Source organism: Trichomycterus rosablanca, chromosome 13, assembly GCF_030014385.1.
Source record: "Trichomycterus rosablanca isolate fTriRos1 chromosome 13, fTriRos1.hap1, whole genome shotgun sequence".
Taxonomy (NCBI): domain Eukaryota; kingdom Metazoa; phylum Chordata; class Actinopteri; order Siluriformes; family Trichomycteridae; genus Trichomycterus; species Trichomycterus rosablanca.
Window position 1 is genome coordinate 13,885,699 of NC_086000.1, and position 20,294 is coordinate 13,905,992.

At 38.8% G+C, this 20,294-nt stretch overlaps 1 protein-coding gene across 1 annotated transcript in view; it reads left to right on the plus strand.

Moving 5' to 3' along the window:
• Positions 1-20,294, plus strand: part of heatr5a (HEAT repeat containing 5a) — a 67,727-nt gene that overhangs the window by 34,041 nt on the left and 13,392 nt on the right. Inside the window, exons 20-31 of the mRNA XM_063007397.1 lie at positions 1,581-1,770; positions 2,776-2,945; positions 7,948-8,092; positions 8,319-8,501; positions 10,218-10,454; positions 11,691-11,869; positions 13,943-14,011; positions 14,303-14,482; positions 15,404-15,599; positions 16,607-16,846; positions 17,071-17,198; positions 19,490-19,637. Coding sequence (XP_062863467.1) covers positions 1,581-1,770; positions 2,776-2,945; positions 7,948-8,092; positions 8,319-8,501; positions 10,218-10,454; positions 11,691-11,869; positions 13,943-14,011; positions 14,303-14,482; positions 15,404-15,599; positions 16,607-16,846; positions 17,071-17,198; positions 19,490-19,637 — 2,065 coding nt within the window. The remainder of the gene's footprint in view (positions 1-1,580; positions 1,771-2,775; positions 2,946-7,947; positions 8,093-8,318; positions 8,502-10,217; positions 10,455-11,690; positions 11,870-13,942; positions 14,012-14,302; positions 14,483-15,403; positions 15,600-16,606; positions 16,847-17,070; positions 17,199-19,489; positions 19,638-20,294) is intronic.

Genomic DNA, 20,294 nt, shown 5'->3' on the forward strand with positions numbered 1-20,294 from the left:
TACAGAATCCAGGACTAACAGACCAAAACCCCCTGTTGAGCAAGCCAAGGGCAATAGTGGCAAGTAAAAACTCGGGGTAAAAAACAGAAAATGTAGTTAAAATGTGAATTGTTAAGAGTAAAATTTTAGTTTTGCAGAGACTTAGCAAAGTAACAAAGGAAAGCAACAAAAACATCCAGAAAGCGTAGCGTAAAAATTCAAATTGATTGTCACAATATGGCAAGCTGTTTATATTGCTGTGACAAGCCAGTTCGTGGTTCGTTGGGTCTGCTCCAGAAATAAAGCCAACCCTATTACCCTGCATAACCCTGTTACTACTGAGGCAGGTTGCTCATTCAGAGCAGTTCCATTGTGAAGCCTGAAAAGTGCCACAACACCAGCTGAAAGAAATAAAACTTTACTGGCTTCTAATGCCAGCAAAAGATCGGACCGGCCAAGCCCAGCGTCACTGCTTCAGAGAAAGGCAGGATGAGCTGGCAAGGCTGGAGGGAGAAACCATGATAAATAGAAATGCTTCCACCTGTAGAGAATTAACACTCAATACAGCACAGGTGGCTTTCAGTTAAGTGGGTTTAGCTTGCATTTGTTAAAATGATTTATGTTAAAATTCATGCTGTGCTTTGAATCACTGATCTGATGTACAAGCCAGACTTTTTTTAGCCTTTGGTTTTTGACTGATTGTGTTACATTTGCTTCCAGAATTTGTTTGCTTTTTACTGGAATCCAATTTTATCTACCTGTGCCATGTTTCCTGTGCCACTGGCTGCCACTACCTACCCCAAAGCATAATAGACATTTACATAATATTTGTGGCATTTAGTGAATGCATTCTGTAAAAATTGTAAATAAAAGCAACGTAAGCAATTGAGGTTAAGTATCTTGATCTAGTGCCCAACACTACCACTTCCCTTACAACTCAATACAGTTGGTAGGATATGAATACGAATACGAATCCTTTACTGTCATTGCACATTGTACTTGTACACTTGCACAACGAAATTGGAATACAACCACCCCCTCTCGGTGCAAGAAAAAACAGCAAACAATAAAAGTACTATATACAAATATAAATATAAAAATATAAAACAGTACTTAAACAAAACAGAAGCAGAACCGAAGCTATTGCACATGTCCTATTCGAATTAAATTAGAAGTTGCACATGTCCCATTTAAAGTGAAATAAGTGAAATTGCACAATACCCATTGAATGATGCATGTTGTGTCACATGTTTGTGTTTAACATGTTTGATGCTGTTTATAATAAATGCTGCTCCTTTCTCTCCCAAACGTATTTCTTGTGATTTCTGTCAAGAAAAGCACCTGTCTAGATATTTGTTGTGCATACTTTGGTTTCTTAACTCTGCCCAAATGCATGCCAGTAGAGCTAATCATTTTAATTTGCCCCTGTGTATAAGTGAGTGTAAATAAATGAGGAATTATGCCATGTAGTGGACAGGACAGGACTTCAACCTGGAATGTGTTTCGGATCCACCTCTGGGTTTTATTGATTAGCAGCATGTAAAATGAATAATTTGTGGAGACATTTACAAAAACTGTAAAACTGTGTGTGTGTGTGGCAGATGTGCGCCCTTCATGCATTATCCATGGTGGTGGATCAGGCAGGACCTCTATATCGCAGTCACATGGAGGCGAGTTTGACTTTGGTGCTGCGGCTGCTCCTCTCTACACCACATACGCATGCAGAAGTGCAGCAGAGTTTGGGTCGCTGTCTCAACGCCCTCATCACATCGCTGGGACCCGACCTGCAGGGTACACACATGTTTTAACTGCTCTCTTTCACTTATTTACTGAAAACATAAATAGCTAAAATGTTTATATCATGGCTAGTAAAATCCTTGTTTCTGATTGGCTAAAATGTGTGTGTTAATTACTTTTCTAACAGGACTCATCCAAAAATGATTCCATTTTAATACAATGTTCCAGTTATTCTTGGTAACTGGTAACAGTCAATACACTACAATGGACATTGTCTCAAAGCAACTTTACAGAATCCAGGACCAACAGACCAAATACCCTGTTGAGCAAGCGAAGGGCAACAGTGGCAAGGAAAAACAGTAGTCTTATATTTACATTTTGTTACTGAAGATTACTGTAATTGGCTAGCAGTAGCATCACTCTAAATGTGTGTGGCGGAGGGTGGAGACAATATAAAAGAAGTAGTGTAGTGTATTAGTGAGATTTATTAATTTAACATGGTGGTGTAGTGTTGCAGTATTGTGTAGTGTGGTGTTGTTTTGTAGTAGTTTAGTGTAGTAATGTAGCATATTAATGTACAGTTGAAGGTACTTTAGTATAGTAGTGTTCTGTGAGTTTAAAAGTCAGCTATGTAATTGGCTTCTGAGCATCTGCACATAAATGATTGGCTACATCTAAAGGGGGGATGGCCAAAGCCATGCAATGGATTGGCACCCTGTCCAGGCTATTCCTACATTCCTGCCCAGTGTCGGACCTGCTGGACTTTCCAGCTACATCTATTATACCTCTAGTCTTTTATCAGTGGACATATTCTGATCACAGATCGCTGTTGGCTTCACATTAAATGTCTTCCAAACAACACTGCTGCACCCACTACACTTACGAGTCCAACACAGACTACCCATTCATTATCATGTTATTGTTGTTGCAGTTTTAAGAATAGTCCACCAATCGAATGAAATGTGGTCAGTGGCAGTCCTGTGTGGGTCCTGTTCACATGCATGTGCACAAACACTTAGGATTGTTTCTTTTTACATGTTGTGTGTGTGTTGTGTACAGATGAAAGTGCTGGGATGTGTGCGGTGAGAAGCTCATGTTTGCTGGCCTGTACTATAATGCAGGACAATCCAGACTGTCTGGTGCAGGCTCAGGCTATTGCATGTCTCCAACAGCTGCATATGTTCTCACCCCGCCACATTGACCTAGCCAGCCTGGTGCCCAGCCTCTGTGTGAGTATACATGCAACTACACACACAAGCTCATTTATAGGGATCAGTGTTGGAGTTAAGACCCAGAACAAGACTTTCTTTTTTGTATCATGAAGCAGCTTGGCCTCTTGGTGAACTAAATGGTAGACCTCCCAAAGGTGCAGGACCAATCTGCATGCTTGTTTTTATACTTTCAGCCTTGTTCCATACCCAGATCTGTTTAGTCCCTAAGCTAGTATGTCTGAATATGCGTAACAGCAGTTACTGCAGGTACCACAGTGTGGTCCAGATATTATTTGGCCCATTGACCATTCACAGCATTTAATGCCGCTAGCATGGCAATAACACGGTAGTGTGTGTGGCACTGGCAGTGAAGCTGAAAATCTTTAAGGGAGGTGAATAGTGCTCCAACCAAAAGTATAAAGCCAACAATGTGCTTTCCACTCAAAAAGTACACTGAAATTATGTAGAAAATAGTTCTAGACTTTAACTGAAAATCTAACTGTATGTTTGCCTCTTGAAAATAATAGTGAGTGTAAACAGTATTTAAACACCACCAGCACCTGATACAAGAACAAAACACATTGCCATGGTAGGATCATTGCAATGCTGCCAATGTCCCACCATCCTATTTGTACAGAGCAGTAAATTATAGGACTACAGTCAGTATTTGTATGCAAACAAAGTGAGTCGGGGCTCTTGGATGGCACAGCAGTCTAAATCACTAACCCTACAGTATAAGTGGGTGAAAGACGAATAGGGTGTTCCAAGTACCAAAAAAATAAAATGGTTAAATTGTATAATTTTTTCATTTAATATTGTGCACAAATGTGTCACCTATGTAAATATGTATTTTTTTTTCTCAGCATTTTGCTTATTTGATAATTTAGGGTTGTTGACACACAACAAGGGCACAAAAATGTCATTCAGTGCAACGACTAATTTATGACAAAATACACACACAAGGAACAATCTTAGCCATTTCAAATTTACAAGTTTAGTATATCTCTTACAAAAGATTTAAAACCTAAGAAGAAACTGTACTTACTCTGTTTTAAATTTTCTGTGCATTGTTTGTACTCTAATGCGTCTTGGGATTTTGTTTATTTGTATACAAGATGTTTTTGCTACACATTCTATTCTATTTGAAACCTAATCAAACTCTGTTTTCTATGAAGCAGGCCTGGATTCTCTTGCATTCACATGAAAAAAATATATAATAATTACTTATTACAGTTATTTTAAGCAAATGTTTTTGTTGCACTGTATGATGATTTTATGTTGCACTGAATGACATACTCCAAATTATCCTGTTACATCAGAATATTCATGACTTAATTTGTTTTTAAGTTCTTTATTGATTAAAGTAGCAGTATTAGAATGAAAATATGCCACACCAGTGGCAAGTATGTGTTATAATATTACTACATCATGAAAAAGTAAGGCAATAAAAAACATAGCTAATGAAGCCATCATAACAACTTGTAAGGCACCAGAACAGTGTGGAATTTGTGTCATAACACGTGAAAAAGTTGCTGCAGTAAATCTAAATTCATTCAGCCATGAAAACCATTTGAAATCGCATTTTATTTCATGAACTGAACAAATGTTTTCCAGTCTTTTGTTGTTAACCTTGAGGTTCTTGCTGTACATGGCTTTGGTTCTGCGATTATGATTTTGACATCAGACTTAAGGTAGTAAATTTCATCAGGTGGATTTGGCCACACAAAGGAATTTCTGTTTAAATTTTGTAGCATGCAGCTAACTTGCACCTCATCTCCTACAGACAGCAGTACCTGCCCAACGAATGGCAGGTCATCGTACTTGACAATAACAAAATCTCAGGGACCACTTCATCAAAAACATAATTATTAATATTCATTGTAATTACTGCTCTTATTAAGGAAGAATAGAATGGAAAAAAGTGGTTTTAATATAAAAAAATAATTTTAAAACATTAAAAAGTCAGTATAACAATGTCATTGTCAATTTAGTGCAACAGCAAAATTCTGTTGCACTGAATGACTGTTGTTGTACTGAATGACAGAAATTTTACTTTAGCTCATTTTACAGTTATCCCAGTGGTTAGCAAAAGCTAACATTGACCTTAGCTCAAAGACATTTCTACACATATTCACATTTAAATGTTAATAACCTTGTTTGTTTACAAGATTAACCATAATATTAAGTTTTCTGTGTTGTACTGAATGACACTCAGTTTTGTTCTTTAATGTACTGTGTCAGTAAAAAGACATTTTTATTAAATAATGTTAAAATGCATTGACCTCGTGTGTGTGCTGAAGGGTCCCCAGGAGTCTTCTTTTGTTGTTATAATTGGTCACATGACTGCAGTAGCTTGATTGCATATTAAAATAAGGCTTTTTATTAACGTTGTACTGAATGACAACTGAAGATTGGGAAAATGGGGACTGAAAGTATCCTGAATATTATTAATATTAAAAAACACATCTGATTGAATATTATTTAATATGTCACACATGACATTTGTACAATTATGCCAAAGCAGTAAATTTTAAGTTTTACTTAAGATTAATTTGTTTTTTCTTAATGTTTTATTACTTAAAGAGGTAGGGGGACCGTTGCACTGAATGACATTTTGGGGGTTTCAAGGGTTATTTTTTCAAAAATCATACATTTTCCATAAAAATTACTTTAGCTTTCAGTAAAGATGTACAAATGGAGTAGATTGAAGGTATATCCACTTATATTAATATAATTGTATATTATTTATCAAGTGGGGACACTAAAAAGTTACGTCTCGTCTTTGACCCAAGTACACTTAAACCTAATAAATTGTACAGTGAGTGTGTATATGTATGTAAAAACACTGATGAGCCTAAACATTATAACCACCACTGCTACCAAAGAAAAAAAAATATCACTGCAAGTTTTCCAATTTTCTAATAGTCATGCTCGTCATGGTCACAGATTTTTTAAACGCTGGCATGGGAGTAGTTACACATAGAGCATTTGTTAAATTTAGCATAAATGGACAGATATAAAAACTTGATTAATCTAAATTAGAGCCATATTGTTATGGCCAGACAACTGAGAAGTATTTCCAAAACAGCAAAAGGTTTTTACAGGTGCAGTATCTATCAGCAATGCTCTGAGCAGTGAAAAATCAAGAACCGCCTAGGACGAGGAGCAGAGGGAACTATTGGGAACTTTGTCTACAAGACAAAGGCTGTGTTTCAGTTAAGCTCGTCAACACTAGCTCGTTAACATGCGTATAATTACAGTTCTAGTCACCACTGCTGTTAACTTTTGATGTTAAGAAAAACTTTGTGTATATACACATTTTTGCATAGATACATTTCTGCATGACTACAGAAATGCATATTTAATGTATTTATAGATACAGTAGATAGATATAGGTAGATATAGATATTATACATATACCGTACCAGTCAAAAGTTTGGACACACTTTTCAATTCAATTGAATGGAAAAGTGTGTCCAAACTTTTGACTGGTACTGTATACATATACATGTGTACAGTACAGTGAAATTCTTTCTTCGCATATCCTAGCATGTTTAAAAGCTGGGGTCAGAGTGCAGGGTCAGCCATCATATCACGCCCCTGAAGCAGACAGGGTTAAGGGCCTTGCTCAAAGACCCAACAGTGGCTGCATAGCACAGCCTGGATTTGAACCACCAATCTTCCGGTTGATAGCCCAAAGCTCTACCCACTAGGCTACCACTGTCCCTGGTGTGGATGGTGTGGATTATAATTTGTATTATTCCAAGTAAATAGTGGAACAGTAGTGGAGTATCGGATCCAGACTCCAGCAGGGTTGTTCTGATTGAGTTCTGAAGTTCATTTCCTTAGAGTGACACTGCTGTGTTTTTACTTTTTCATACAGGAGATCTTGTTGGATTATTCTGTGTTGGTAGGTCGCCTCAATCTCCACTACCAGACTGCAGCTTAAAGCTCTCACTCTTTGTTGGTTTCTTTCTTCACTTTTTCTGTTTGTTATTGTTTTGGCAGACTAACCTCAACAGGCAAACTTGTTTGGAGCATGAGCTGGTACTTTCACAGTCTCTCAAAGCATGGCTAATGCCAGTTTTCATTTTCAGAGCTTTGTCTTATTGTGCAGTAATTATAACTACAAGCAATTTCAGTCAGGATATCAACCTTGTATTTCTGTTCCTGAATCTGAATAGAAATGTGGACCACTGCATATTTGTTGCCTACCAATTCTGACTAATTGATTTACCAGCATGCAGTCCATTCTACAAAACACAAAGCTCAACTGATTACATATAAAGAGAACAAGTCAAGCATGAGCTTCTTTCTTGTACAGAAGCTTCTAGGCCCATGGCAGTGTAAAGCACTTTGTTCATGTGGCATCATGTGAACACACACAAACAGTCTTTTTGTTTGGGCCATCCTCCCCAGGAAGGCACTCCTTGGTAACACAGTTCAGGTTGACCCCTTGCTTAATTTATAAACAGAAAAGCAAAGGATTTGATTTTGTTTCAGTGATAGCTCAGTGGTTAAGGTACTGGACCAGTAAACACAAGGTTGCCGGTTCAAGCCCCGCCACCACCAAGTTGCCACTGTTGGGTCCCTGAGCAAGGCCCTTAACCCTCAATTGCTCATTGTGTTCAGCTCATTGTGTAAGTCGCTTTGGATAAAAGCGTCTGCTAAATGCTGAAAATGTAAATGTTTCCAACCTGGCATGCTTATTTCAGTATGATTTAGTAACTCATGTGTTGTGTGACTATTGACAAGAATGTTGCATTAAGAGCTATACACAAACCTTGGCTTTAGTCCTGCTTTCTCACTCTTTCTCTACATCTTTTCCCTCTTATCACTCTTTCACCGAACAGAAAATGGATGTTTCAGGAATGGAGGATTACAGGATTAACTGCATCTTGGCTAATAAAGAACAGCAATGCACTCACCATTTACTCACTTCAGCACTCATTGCCAGCACATGAACAGTTTTTATTTACGATGTTTCTGTATTATTAACGTTGTGTGTGTGTATGTGCAGATGAACCTGTGCAGCTCGTACCTGTCACTGCGCAGGGCAGTGGTGGCGTGTTTGCGTCAGCTAGCCCAACGTGAGGCGGTAGCGGTATCAGAATGTGCTGTAGCTCTGGTGAAGGAGCTGCCACGAAGAGACAACACACAGCTGGGTGAGGCACCATCTTATTTTCTCAAAACTCAAAAGAAGCTTTATTGGCATGACAAATAAGGACATTCGTATTGCCAAATATTCTTTATGTTTATATATGATAATGTCTTCATTGTAAATTGTCGAATTTACAAAACCATACATGTTTGTATATATTGCTGTAATTTGCAATTGTTAGTTGTTAGTTAAATATGTAAAAGAACATATGTCTCACATTTGTCTCACAGATGTCACCATTAAGGAGGTTGGTTTGGAGGGAGCTCTGTACAGCTTACTAGATCGTGAGTGCGATTCCCAGCTTTGCCAAGACATTCAAGAGACCCTCATCCATATGATAAGCTCAACCACTGAGAGCCAGCTGGCACACTGGCTCAAACTCTGCAAGGATGTGCTTTCTTCTGCCTGCTCAGGTGGGTACACCATAAACAGTTGAGAAAAGGATAATTAGTGTTTTTTTTTTTATTAAACTATATCATTGATACACCATAGAAAAGGATAAGGATAATTAGTGAAATGGATAATTCGACGAGTCGAGAAAAGGATAATTAGTGTTTCTTTTTTATTAAACTATATCATTGATACACCATAAACAGTTGAGAAAAGGATAATTAATGTTTCTTTTTTATTAAACTCTATCATTGATGGTAAAAAAAAATTAAAATTGCAAAAATATGTTTGAGCAAAATATGTTTTATATTTCTAGTGTTAACAGGTGCTGTTTACGTTGGTAAATTACTACTCTTAATACAATTGACTAAATTAGATGCCAGCGAACTAATGGCAGCAAATATAAATTAAAAAACATGTAATGTATGTTTAATGTTCTCTTTTCATTCAGATTACTTTTATTAAGTGCTGTCAGACTGATTCTGACTCCTGGCGAACATACCACTGCTGTTATTTCTGCATATTTAGGCTAAAAATTAACATACTTAGATCATTTGTCTTCTCATCCGTTGTATCATTTTCAGTTTTAAAGTGCATAAAGCAGACTAAAACAATCCAATATAATGTCTAAACAAGCTGTGAATATTCTTTGCCACTTATTGCGCATCCATATTAAAAGATCTTTAATTGATTGCCAGTGTAAAAAAAACTGTAAGCACAGGTTTTATCTTTATTTAGTTAAACTAATCAAAGTCAAGCATTTTTGATTGCAAAGAGCTTTGTCTATGCAACAGCTGTTTGCAAAGTATGCTACTTTTGCAAAGCTGATTCAAAGCTGCAAATTGGGCTACATTAGATATTCTGTGTGACTGTTAAGGTCTTACCAGTCATTTCGAATTCATCCTGCACTTGCATTCAAAGGATTTACCGTTATCCATGCAACAAAAAATGTACTCCCGTGCACAGAACTCTCAATAAATTACTGAAAGGCAGTATGTAAGTAGCTACAGGGGGACAAATGTGGACATCAGCAAATTGTTCTGGCCAGACCACATGGTTTAAGTTTCTCTGAAAGAACAAGTGGTGCTAAAGGCAACCATGGTGAGTACCCACTGACAGTGGTCAGAGGAAGGACAAGCCACAAACTGCCAACAGGTTGATGATCTGCCAAGACTTATTAGCCATAAATGCTATGGCATTTGGTACAGACAAACATAAAGGCCACTGTGGCTCAAATTGAATATCATTTTAACAGGTTTTATCATTTAACTGGTGATGAGGTGAACGTCCGAGCAACAAAAGAATGTTTACTGGTCTAAAGAAATGTGTTTTCTTTAAGGCCAGGCGTCTGTGCATCAGAACCTGTGGGAGAGATGGCACCTGAATGCACTGTAGGATAATCTATAGTTGCAATCATATTTATCCAACCCCTTTTGCAAATTAGGTTTATCAGCAAAATGTACAAACATTTAACTGTTTACAATAAACCAATCAAACAAAAACAATTTAAATAGCACAACACAAATACAAATGAAATGCTGACTAATTAATTGATTGTTCAGTGCTTTTAGCACCTACTGTTTCAGCCATTTGATTTTCTTATGAAACAGTTGAAGAGGTTAACTGAGTTTTATGATTGTTTATCTGCTTGACTCTTCACATCATGTATGATTGTGAAATCCTACATTTGTCCACTAGGACATTAAAGTAGAACTGCCTTTATTCCTTTTGATCTGTAGACTCTTTAGCAGCTGCCTCTGTGGAGACCATTCAGGAAGAGATTGCAGAAGGCTATGATGATGTTTCGTTCTTTAACTCCAAGCAAGAACACAGCGGGCCCTTTAACAACCTGCGCTGGTCCACACGCGTGTTCGCTGTCGAGTGTGTGTGTCGCATTATAGTGCAGTGTGAGAGTGGAAGCCAGGCTCACTTTGACATGGCTCTGGCTCAAGAGCAACGGCAACATGAGTCCACAGGTCAGAGATCCTCTTGCTTTTTTATTCTTTGACCTGAGTTCTTCTTTTTTTTTTTTTTTATTCAAAGGTTGTCACGTCTGTGATAATAATGCATACATGGGGGGTGGGAGGGGGTTCAAAGCAACAGAAACTGTACATGATAAAGCATTACGTTACATTAAGTGTATCTGCAAATTATGTTTGTTCACTGTTAACTATTAAGTGCATCGACTTGCCTTTGTCAGAGCTCTGATAATTACCACTTTAATATGTAAAACTTAAGTGTCCAAAGAGAAAACATTTATTTTTATAATTTTTCTTATTATTATATTTTTATAAGAGAAACATAATTTTTTAAGTCATGGCAACTTACATTATGTTTAGTGATAGCTTTGCTTAGTTCTTTAACAACCCACAAAAATGAGGCAATTTTACTGAATAAGGTGCACACTATGATGCATACACTGTTCTCAATTCCAGAATATTAATGTTAAAAATTATTTATGAAGGCACCCAGGTGACGCAGCAGGATATTCAGCTAGCACACAAGCGCCAAGATTCTGAACTCCTGATTTAAAATTCAGCGTTGCCACCGGTCAGCTGGGCACCATCTAGCAGGCATAATTGGCAATGCCTGCAGGGAGGGTTGACTGGAATATGTGGGCGGGGGCTTCAAACCCTTTGTAAAGACTGATTGGCAAATAGAGACGCCTGTACAGAGTGCATGGGTGTAAAACGGTTCCATTAAGGGCTGCACGCTGGTCGGAAGAGGTGTGAGCAGCAACATACCCTCCTTAACTGCCAAAAAATCGGAGACAAATTGACTATGCTAAATTGGGAGAAAATGGCAGAAAAACGCAAATTAAAAAATATTTTTTTACCCTTTTATGGAAAGTTTTAAAGTAAAGACGTGATTTCTTCTTTTTTAAATCCTATAAGGATTTTTTTTCTTAAAATGCTACATCACACCACAAACCATTCAGAACTAGTAAGAGTCGAATATGAATATTTCCATGTGTTCTTGTATTTTGTCCAGTCACTGTATGTTTAGAGCCAAACTGTTCTTGTTGTCCCAGACAGTAATAAATCAGCCACAGCTTTGCCTGGGACAATAAAGGGAGGGGATGTATTACTCTGGACTTTGAGTCATACAGTACCTCTAAAATAACAATGGGTCAGCAGTCGTAAGATGTCTGTGTATCATGAGGGATCTCTCAAAAAGTTAACATTTCTGACAAGCTTATCTCTGCTCTGTAGATTTTTTGGTTCTTCACCTGGCTGATTTGGTTCGCATGGCTTTCATGGCAGCTACAGATCACAGTGAGGAACTCCGGCTGGCCGGTTTACACATGCTGCTGCTAATCATCCGCAAGTTTGCCAACATCCCAGAGCCGGAGTTTCCTGGCCATGTCATTCTGGAGCAGTACCAGGCCAACGTATGTACTTTTTAGTCAGACTTTTAGTCAGACTAATTAGGGCTTTTTTCTGTTATTGAGTGGTCTCTTCTGATTTTCTGTTTTAGTTTAGTTTTATTAACTTTTTCATCTTGAACATGTACAGAATGTATCTCACAAAATGTTCATAAAGCTTATGTATTTAAATACAATAATAACACATGTAAGTGCTTAAATCTTCACATTTTGCTTTATTTGTCTATAAAATTTCCTTTAAGCCAAATAAGCCATTTTATACTGTGAGGGATACAAATATTCCACTTCTTGTTTTTGTCATTTAATGTACTTAATAAAAATATACTTTAGATAATTAATATAGAACAATGCATATATTCACATGTTCACACATCTTTTGACTTTGTACGTACAAGTATGAACAAAAAGTATGTAGACATGTTTTTTGAGTAGTATTGTGGTTCAGTTTCAGCCCATTTCTCTTACTTATGGACTTATGGTATCAAAATCTTGAGCATGACCTCCTTCTTCAGAAACCCTTTTTGAGCTATTTTGTCGGGAGTTGGGTTGTTATATTATAAGATTTAGTTTTTGTTGGTCAGTAAGACTGTTTTCTATGATCAAAAAATGATACAAATAGAAAATTGAGATAATGTAATAACCGGCACTGCCATTGTTTCAGTCGGTTGGATGTCTATATGGTCATCATTGGCTAATGTTCAAGAGGGGTTCCGAAACAGCCTAGCCATTGGGAGATGCCTTTGTCAGTGCCAGTCCTAAGCCCCCATAAAACAGGTTGCGTCAGGAGGGGTTTCAGACTCAAAAAGTGTGCCAAGTCTTGATTATGTACACTGATCAGCCATAACATTAAACCACCTCCTTGTTTCTACACTCACTGTCCATTTTATCAGCTCCACTTATCATATAAAAGCACTTTGTAGCTCTACAATTACTGACTAGTCCATCTGTTTCTCTGCATGCTTTGTTAGCCCCCTTTCATGCTGTTTTTTAATGGTCAGGATTCTCCCAGGACCACTACAGAGTAGGTATTACTTGGGTGGTAGATCATTTTCAGCACTGCAGTGACACTGACATGGTGGTGGTGTGTTAGTGTGTTAAACACCTCCCTGTCACTGCTAGACTGAGAATAGTCCACCAACCAAATATATCCAGCCAACAGCACTCCATGTGCAGCGTCCTGTGACCACTGATGAAGGTCTAGAAGATGACCGACTCAAACAGCAGCAATTGATGAGCAATCATCTCTGACTTTACATCTACAAGGTGGACCATCCAGGTAGGAGTGTCTAGGAGTGGACAGTGAGTGGACACGGTATTTAAAAACTCCAGCAGCATTGCTGTGTCTGATCCACTCATACCAGCACAACACACACTAACACACCACCACCATGTCAGTGTCACTGCAGTGCTGAGAATGATCCACCACCTGAATAATACCTGCTCTGTTGTGGTCCTAAAAAGCATTCAAAGAGAAACAGATGGACTACAGTAAGTAATTGTAGTACTACAAAGTGCTCCTATATGGTAAATGGAGCTGATAAAATGGACAGTGAATGTAGAAACAAGGAGGTGGTTTTAATGTTATGGCTGATCAGTGAATATGCACAGAAAATATGTTAAATAAAATCAAGGTTGGTTAAATACATCTTTTTATGGTGGAATGTGGAGGAGAAATTGGAAGACTAATAAATAGCAGGTGGCACACCTGTTAGCAACTACCTGAGCGCTTATTTAATCACTTCTTTCTTTTATACAGATTTTTTTGGATGCTTAAAGTATACATTTTTTTACTTTTTTAGTGCTCACACCAAAATTTTTAAACTAAAGGAAGGTGATGCATTAACTTTTTAGACAAGTCTGTTTTATAAATATTAAGGTCCAATTATCACCTCCAACCACTTGTATGGTGCATCTCTGCAGACAATAGGAACTAGCTTTACTGTATGCTACATGGCAAGTAGGATGAATTATAATCTTCTATTCTTTGTATTATTGTCTTTGTATTTTTATGAATTATTTTGCAAATATAAAAATACTGACTAAAATATGTACTGCACTAATGCTTTGTATGGTGTGAAGGTGGGAGCAGCTCTGAGGCCGGCTTTTGGTGCAGACGCCCCTCCTGATGTCACTGCAAAAGCCTGTCAGGTCTGTCTCTTTAACTCGGCTTACAAAATATTATAATTTACCCTCCAACGGTAGGCATAACAAATTTCTACAAAGCTGCATGCTGGGAAATAGCAATGAAAAGGTCAGGTATGCTAAATTATGTTTACCCGAAGCGAAATGATGTGATTAGTGTCTAAGCACACTGTGATGATTGTTTTCCACATAGTTTGAATTCCCTCGGGTTCAGCTGAAATGTTCAGTAAAGCTCTTTTACTGAGTTTTGCTTTTTCTGTTTAAAGTTGGTTTGTTGGTTCTGTCACTTTCATGCAGGTTTGCAGTGCATGGATGGCCAGCGGGGTGGTCAGTGATCTGCGTGACCTCAGGAGGGTTTACCAGCTTCTTGCGTCTTCTCTGGTAAAAGTACAGGGAGGTCGGGACATGCCCAATCCTCTTTACAACGAGAGCACTATAACCATGGAGACGCTGGCCGTGCTTAAAGCTTGGGCAGAGGTGAGACGGCGTGACTGTTATTCCCCTACCCAGAATTCTTTAGGATTAAGTGATCAGTCTGGGTGAGCTTCGAATATATAGTTAATAATTCAACGTCTTTCAGTACATAAAATTGGAATGAATAAAAAGCCTTTCATGCATCTCTATTGGGTTTGACTAGGACCCAGACCAGACCACGCTATATGTTTCATTCTGTTTATTTTTAGCCAATTTGATCATTGTCCTGTTGCATAACCCAATTTTGCTCCACCTTTAAAACAGATGACCTTACATTCTCTTCAACAGAACAGAATGCCTATATTTGTCATTTATGCATATACAAACATGTACAGTACAATTAAGTTCTTGTTTGCATATCTCAGCTTGTTGAAAGCTCTGGTCAGTACTCAGTACTGACTCTGGTCAGTACAATGGGTCAGCCATTGTATGGTGCCACTGGAGCCAAAAGGGTTAAGGGTCTCACTCAAGGGCCAAACAATGGCTGCATGGCAGAGCCAGGGTTCAAATCCACAACCTTCAGATTAGTAGGCCAAAGCTTTAACCACTGGTCCATCACTGTTCCCTCAATCTTTTGATCAAGAGTCATTGTTTGTTGATGATATCTAATTGTGTAGGTCCTAATCTCATGCTGCCAGACTTGATCTCATCACTACAAATAATAGGAAATTGCTTTACTGTATGCTACATGGCGTTGAATAAAACAGCTTGCAGTGGGTCTGGTTTGTCAGAATCACTGGGCACAATGCAACAACAGACCCCGGACAGGACGCCAATCCATCTGGGCTCTCAGCCATGGGCCATCCTCTGCCAGTCATAACTAATAATGTCTGTATGTTGGCGTCCTACAGTGATGGTAAAGTTCATAATGAGTGAGATGTGTTACAGTGCTAGCTGAAATAAACTTTTGTGCACATGTTGTAGGTGTACATTGTGGCAGTGCAGAGCAGCAGCAGACATAAGGGACAGCAAGAGCCTGAGGATGAAGCTGGAGCTTCTGGTCTGCTTAATCTGGTACAGTCTGAACTGGGCACATTGAGTCGTCTGTGGCTGGCTGCACTACAGGACCACGCGTTGCTCACACTGTCTCCAGACTACGCCAGCCGGCTGCCCACTACAGGTTTACCAACTCACTATATGGCAAATAAGAAAGAAGGATAGGAAACGGGGGTGTTCAAGCTTATGGGTGTGCGAGTGCTCGGCTGAATCCCAGGCGTCCAACATCGATTGGCTGTGTACGAGAGAGGAAGGTCGGAATGGGTTTCTCGTTGCTGTTGCAGATGTGCCTTCTGCTGGCTGGTCAGGGGGCACATGTGAGGGGTGGGAAAATCACTCAGCAGCATTTCGTGTCTCTCCATACGCAAAATGCCCTTTGAGATTCCGCCTCTGGCAGGTGAAAAGAAGCGCCCAGCAAATGGCCACATGTGGTTTCATTTCATTTTTATTAACCACATTATAGGAATCCAGTTCCATCCATCAATCAATCAATCATTAAGCGCAAGGGATGAAGACACCCTGGATAGGGTTCCAATCCATAGTGGGCTTTGGGCAAAATATGTCTGTGTAGGTGCCCGGTCGGCTGATAGCATAGTGGGCTAGCGTAATAGACTGCAGCACCACTCGAGCATACCAACAGCGTCCTGTGTTCAGAAAGTGTCTACTGATTAAAGCCTAGAGGAGGATTAAAACACAAAAAAATAGTTCTAGCATCTGTAACTATGAGTGCTAGCAACTTATGTGTTCCTAATAATAAGGCAAGTAGGTTTAATAGATTTGAAAATCACAGCAACACTGCAGCACCTTATACACTCATAACGAAACAGCACACACTCTCATGTTATTTCCAATTTTGTGTAATTGCAGTGCTGATAATGGTCCACCACCCAAGCATCATCTGGTCAGTGGGGGGTCCTATAGGGTTTATGTCAATATGGTCTATTAATATAAACTCTATATTAATCTGATACATAGTCTTTATGTATTACATAGATTTAATTAATAAAGTCACTAATAATGAACATAAACAGTGATATCAGACTATCAGTTGTGGTCAAATAATAGAGATTGTGTTTATATAATAATTTTGACATGACTAGTAAATAACACATTATTTTCTGAATGTCTCAGGTGGTACGTTTTACACCGCTGAATCAGTGGATCTGGTACGTCAGCATTACTCTAAATCCTGGGCTCCGATTCTCCATGCCACAGCACTCTGGCTCAGCAGCACCGAGTTCATCATGGCAGACGAGGGGCCGGCTAATCTCTCCAGACCTGTTACCCCTACCTCAATGGGCCAGTCCACCTCGCTTACCAGCGCCAAGTCCCCAGAGGACATCAGCATGGAGCGCCTCTACCTTATTCTTGGTGAGATCATCCAGTTCCAATATTTTTCTATTTTATTCTGTAAAGGTAACTGTACACCAAGTCCCACAAAGGAAGGATTTCTATCATGTCCCATATTATTCATACAAATAAAAAAGTATTTGGTGGCTAAAATTGTTGTTTTAATTTGGTCACTTGACCTCTAATAGATTCCAAATTAAAACTGTGCTCTCAGATTTTACATTAGAACTTTGTCATGTTTGTAGGCATTAGTGTGGAGTTCCTGTGCTCACCCCATTCCCAGAACCAAATGGAGAACATCGCCTCATGTCTTCAAGCTATGCAAGCCTTACTTGATGTGCCTTGGCCCAGGTCCAAAGTGGGAAATGATCAGGTAGTCCAGCATATACACAGTGGAGGCCAAAAGTTTGATACAAGTAAAATTGTTTCTATTCTTTTAATTTAATACACTGTTGTATTATTATTATTATTATTATTATTATTATTATAGCATAATATTTTCAGTTCTTGAGTTGACTTCTTAGAATTTCATAGTAATAGGCATGCAACCCCTTTTTGCAGTAGTTTCAGCAAGTGCATAATCTGATAATCCATATTCTCCTAGCATGATTTCACAATATTCTTTCAGCTTGTATTGTTACTGAATGCTTTTTTTTGCTCTGTCTTTAAATGCTTGGTGGGGTTTACCAATGCCAGGTCACTGTGAATGAAAGTCCATTTCCTGCTATTCTTTGGTCTTCAAGTAGTAGTTGCAAGGCTTTGAGATGTGCTTTGTGTCATTACCATATTGCAGTATAAAGACTTCTCCACAAAGATCCAAACCAGATGGTATAGAATGAAGTGGTATTGGGTGTACTTGATTCTATGTAGGTGCTCAACTCCAAAGTAGTAACACTCCCAAATTTAAATAATTTCCCTGCTATTCTTCGCTAATGTTTCTCCTGTTCTTCTCTTTACATGAACCTTTCTTTAGTGTCATAAATCCCAAACTTGGTTAGTTGTTAGCTAAAAAAACTACTTTAAAATTGTTTTAAAAATATTGTACAAACAGCGAGCACTCCAGCGCTGAGATTCTGAGCCCGAGTTCAAATCTTGGCTTTGCTACCGGTCGGCTGGGCGCCCTCTGGCTGTTTCTGCAGCAAACAGAATTGGACTCTAGTCTGCTGGGTGGGAAAAAGACTAAACTAGTAATGGGTGGGGTTATCAACACTGTGTAAGGACCTTGGTTGCTCAGGGCTCCTGTACAGAAGTGAAGGAGCACAGAGATCGGGGCGTGGCGGTCTGTATGTGAAGCTGACCCTCATGCGCATATCCACTGAAGTATGGGAGAACAAGGAGGTATTGGTGGCCTGCGCACACATCGGAGGGAGTGTGTGTCAGGCGAATATACACCCTTCTTGAACACTGTCAGGGTCTCCAGCAGTGGATTGGCTGCGCTAAATTGGGAGAAAACATTTTAAACATTTTAAAAATGTCGTAGCGCTAGATTCTGAGGGTCATGCAAATATTTCAAAATTGTAAAGTTTTGCATTGTTGTGGTATGACATTATGAACTATATGGCTCAAAAGTACAGTGTTTCCCCGAAAATAAGACATCCCCTGAAAATAAGACCTAGTAGAGGTTTTGCTGAATTGATAAATATAAGGCCTCCCCCGAAAGTAAGACCTAGCAAAGTTTTTGTTTGGACCGTACGCTGTCCCTGCTGTGCTGTACGAGTGTGCTGTGGTGAGCTCTCCCTGGTGGCCGGAAGCTGCAATACCGTCCCTGCTGTACAAGTGGCTCAGTATATACTGTATATGTACAGTATGTAATAAATGTTCTTTTTTTTTGTTCAACAATAAATGTGAATTCTTCTTCATGGAAAAATAAGACATCCCCTGAAAATAAGACCTAGCGCATCTTTGGGAGCAAAAATTAATATAAGACACTGTCTTATTTTCGGGGAAACAGGGTAAGTGGACAACTCGCCATGACCTTGTTGGACATGCTTTTTCAAAACCATGAGCATTCATATAGAGCAACCTTCCCCCTGGCAACTATATATATTTTCTGGGAAGGCTTTCAACAAGATTTTAGGGTGTGTCTGAATATTTTGGCCCATTTTGTCAATAAAGTATTTGTGAGGTCATGTACTGACATTGGTGGAGAGGGTCTAGCTTGTAATCAAGGTTCCAAAGCATTCCATGTGTTCTCTTAAGTTGAGGTGAAGACCGTTGTCAGTGATGTTTTCCCACACCAAACTAGTCTAAGTATGTCTTTATGGATCTCACTTTGTGTGTAGGGGATCATTCTTGCTGGAGCAGTAAGGGCCTTGTTCAGACTCTTCCCACAAAGTTAGAATGTTTATTTTACAAAGAGATGTGGCTAAAACACCTGAACTCGATAATAGGATAATAGGTGTTCACAACTTTTGGCTAGTAGTGTAATTCATTAAATGCATTATGCTGTATGTATCAGTATAGATTTATTGCATTATATTGCATTATTAGTTTTAATTGCTACTTATTTCTGTAAATGAAAGTAGACTCCTTCATAAATGACTACAAGCTTTTGTTCTTGCATACTAATGTGTGTGCATGTGTACAACAGTTTAGTGTCGAGCTTGTGATTTGTGTGTGTAGGTGCTGAGAGTTTAGTGTTGATCTCATGATTTGTGTGTGTAGGTGCTGAGTGTAGAGCTCCTCAGTGTTCTGCACAGGCTGATCGTGACTCGAGAGTCTCCGCAGATTCAGTTGGCTGTGCTACAGTTGGTGAAGCAGGTGGTGTGTGCTGCTCAGGAGCATGTGAAAGAGAAACGCCACAGTGCTGAGGGTATATACAATATACTTTTTGTTGATATATACTGTTTGTTGTATTATGCATAACTGTATAAATGCACACACATTTAATATATATTATATTCACTGAAGTGCCAGAAAAACTGCTACTGACGAGCCTGTGCAAAATACATAGCACTGCCACCTATGCATGTCATTGGTTGTGTCCGTCATTGAGTATATAAAGCAATAGACATCTATGGAAGAATTGCACATGATCATGATTTAAGTGACTTTCAATTGGTGTAATAGTTGGAGCTCGTGAGGTGGGTCATAGCATTTTAGCGGTAGAAGCAAAGTTTAAATTTTCACGTATGGTATTATAAGGGTGTACCACGATTACAAGAATTCTGGCAAAACCTCGCCTTACAACAGCAGTGTGCCCGTTTAAAAAACTCTGGCTAAACAGGACCAGCATCGGCTGACAAGAATCATTTCACACGATATGTCAAGTCAAATTCCTTTGTTTAGTGATTTTTACAATAGACATTGTCTCAAAGCTTTACAGAATCCAGGACCGACAGACTGTTAAGCAAGCTAATGGTGACATTGGCAAGGAAAAACTTCCTTATATTACAGGAGGAAACCTTAGATGAACCAGACTCAGCAGAGTTGCATCCCCCTTGGGTTTTTTTTTTTTTTATTATTATTA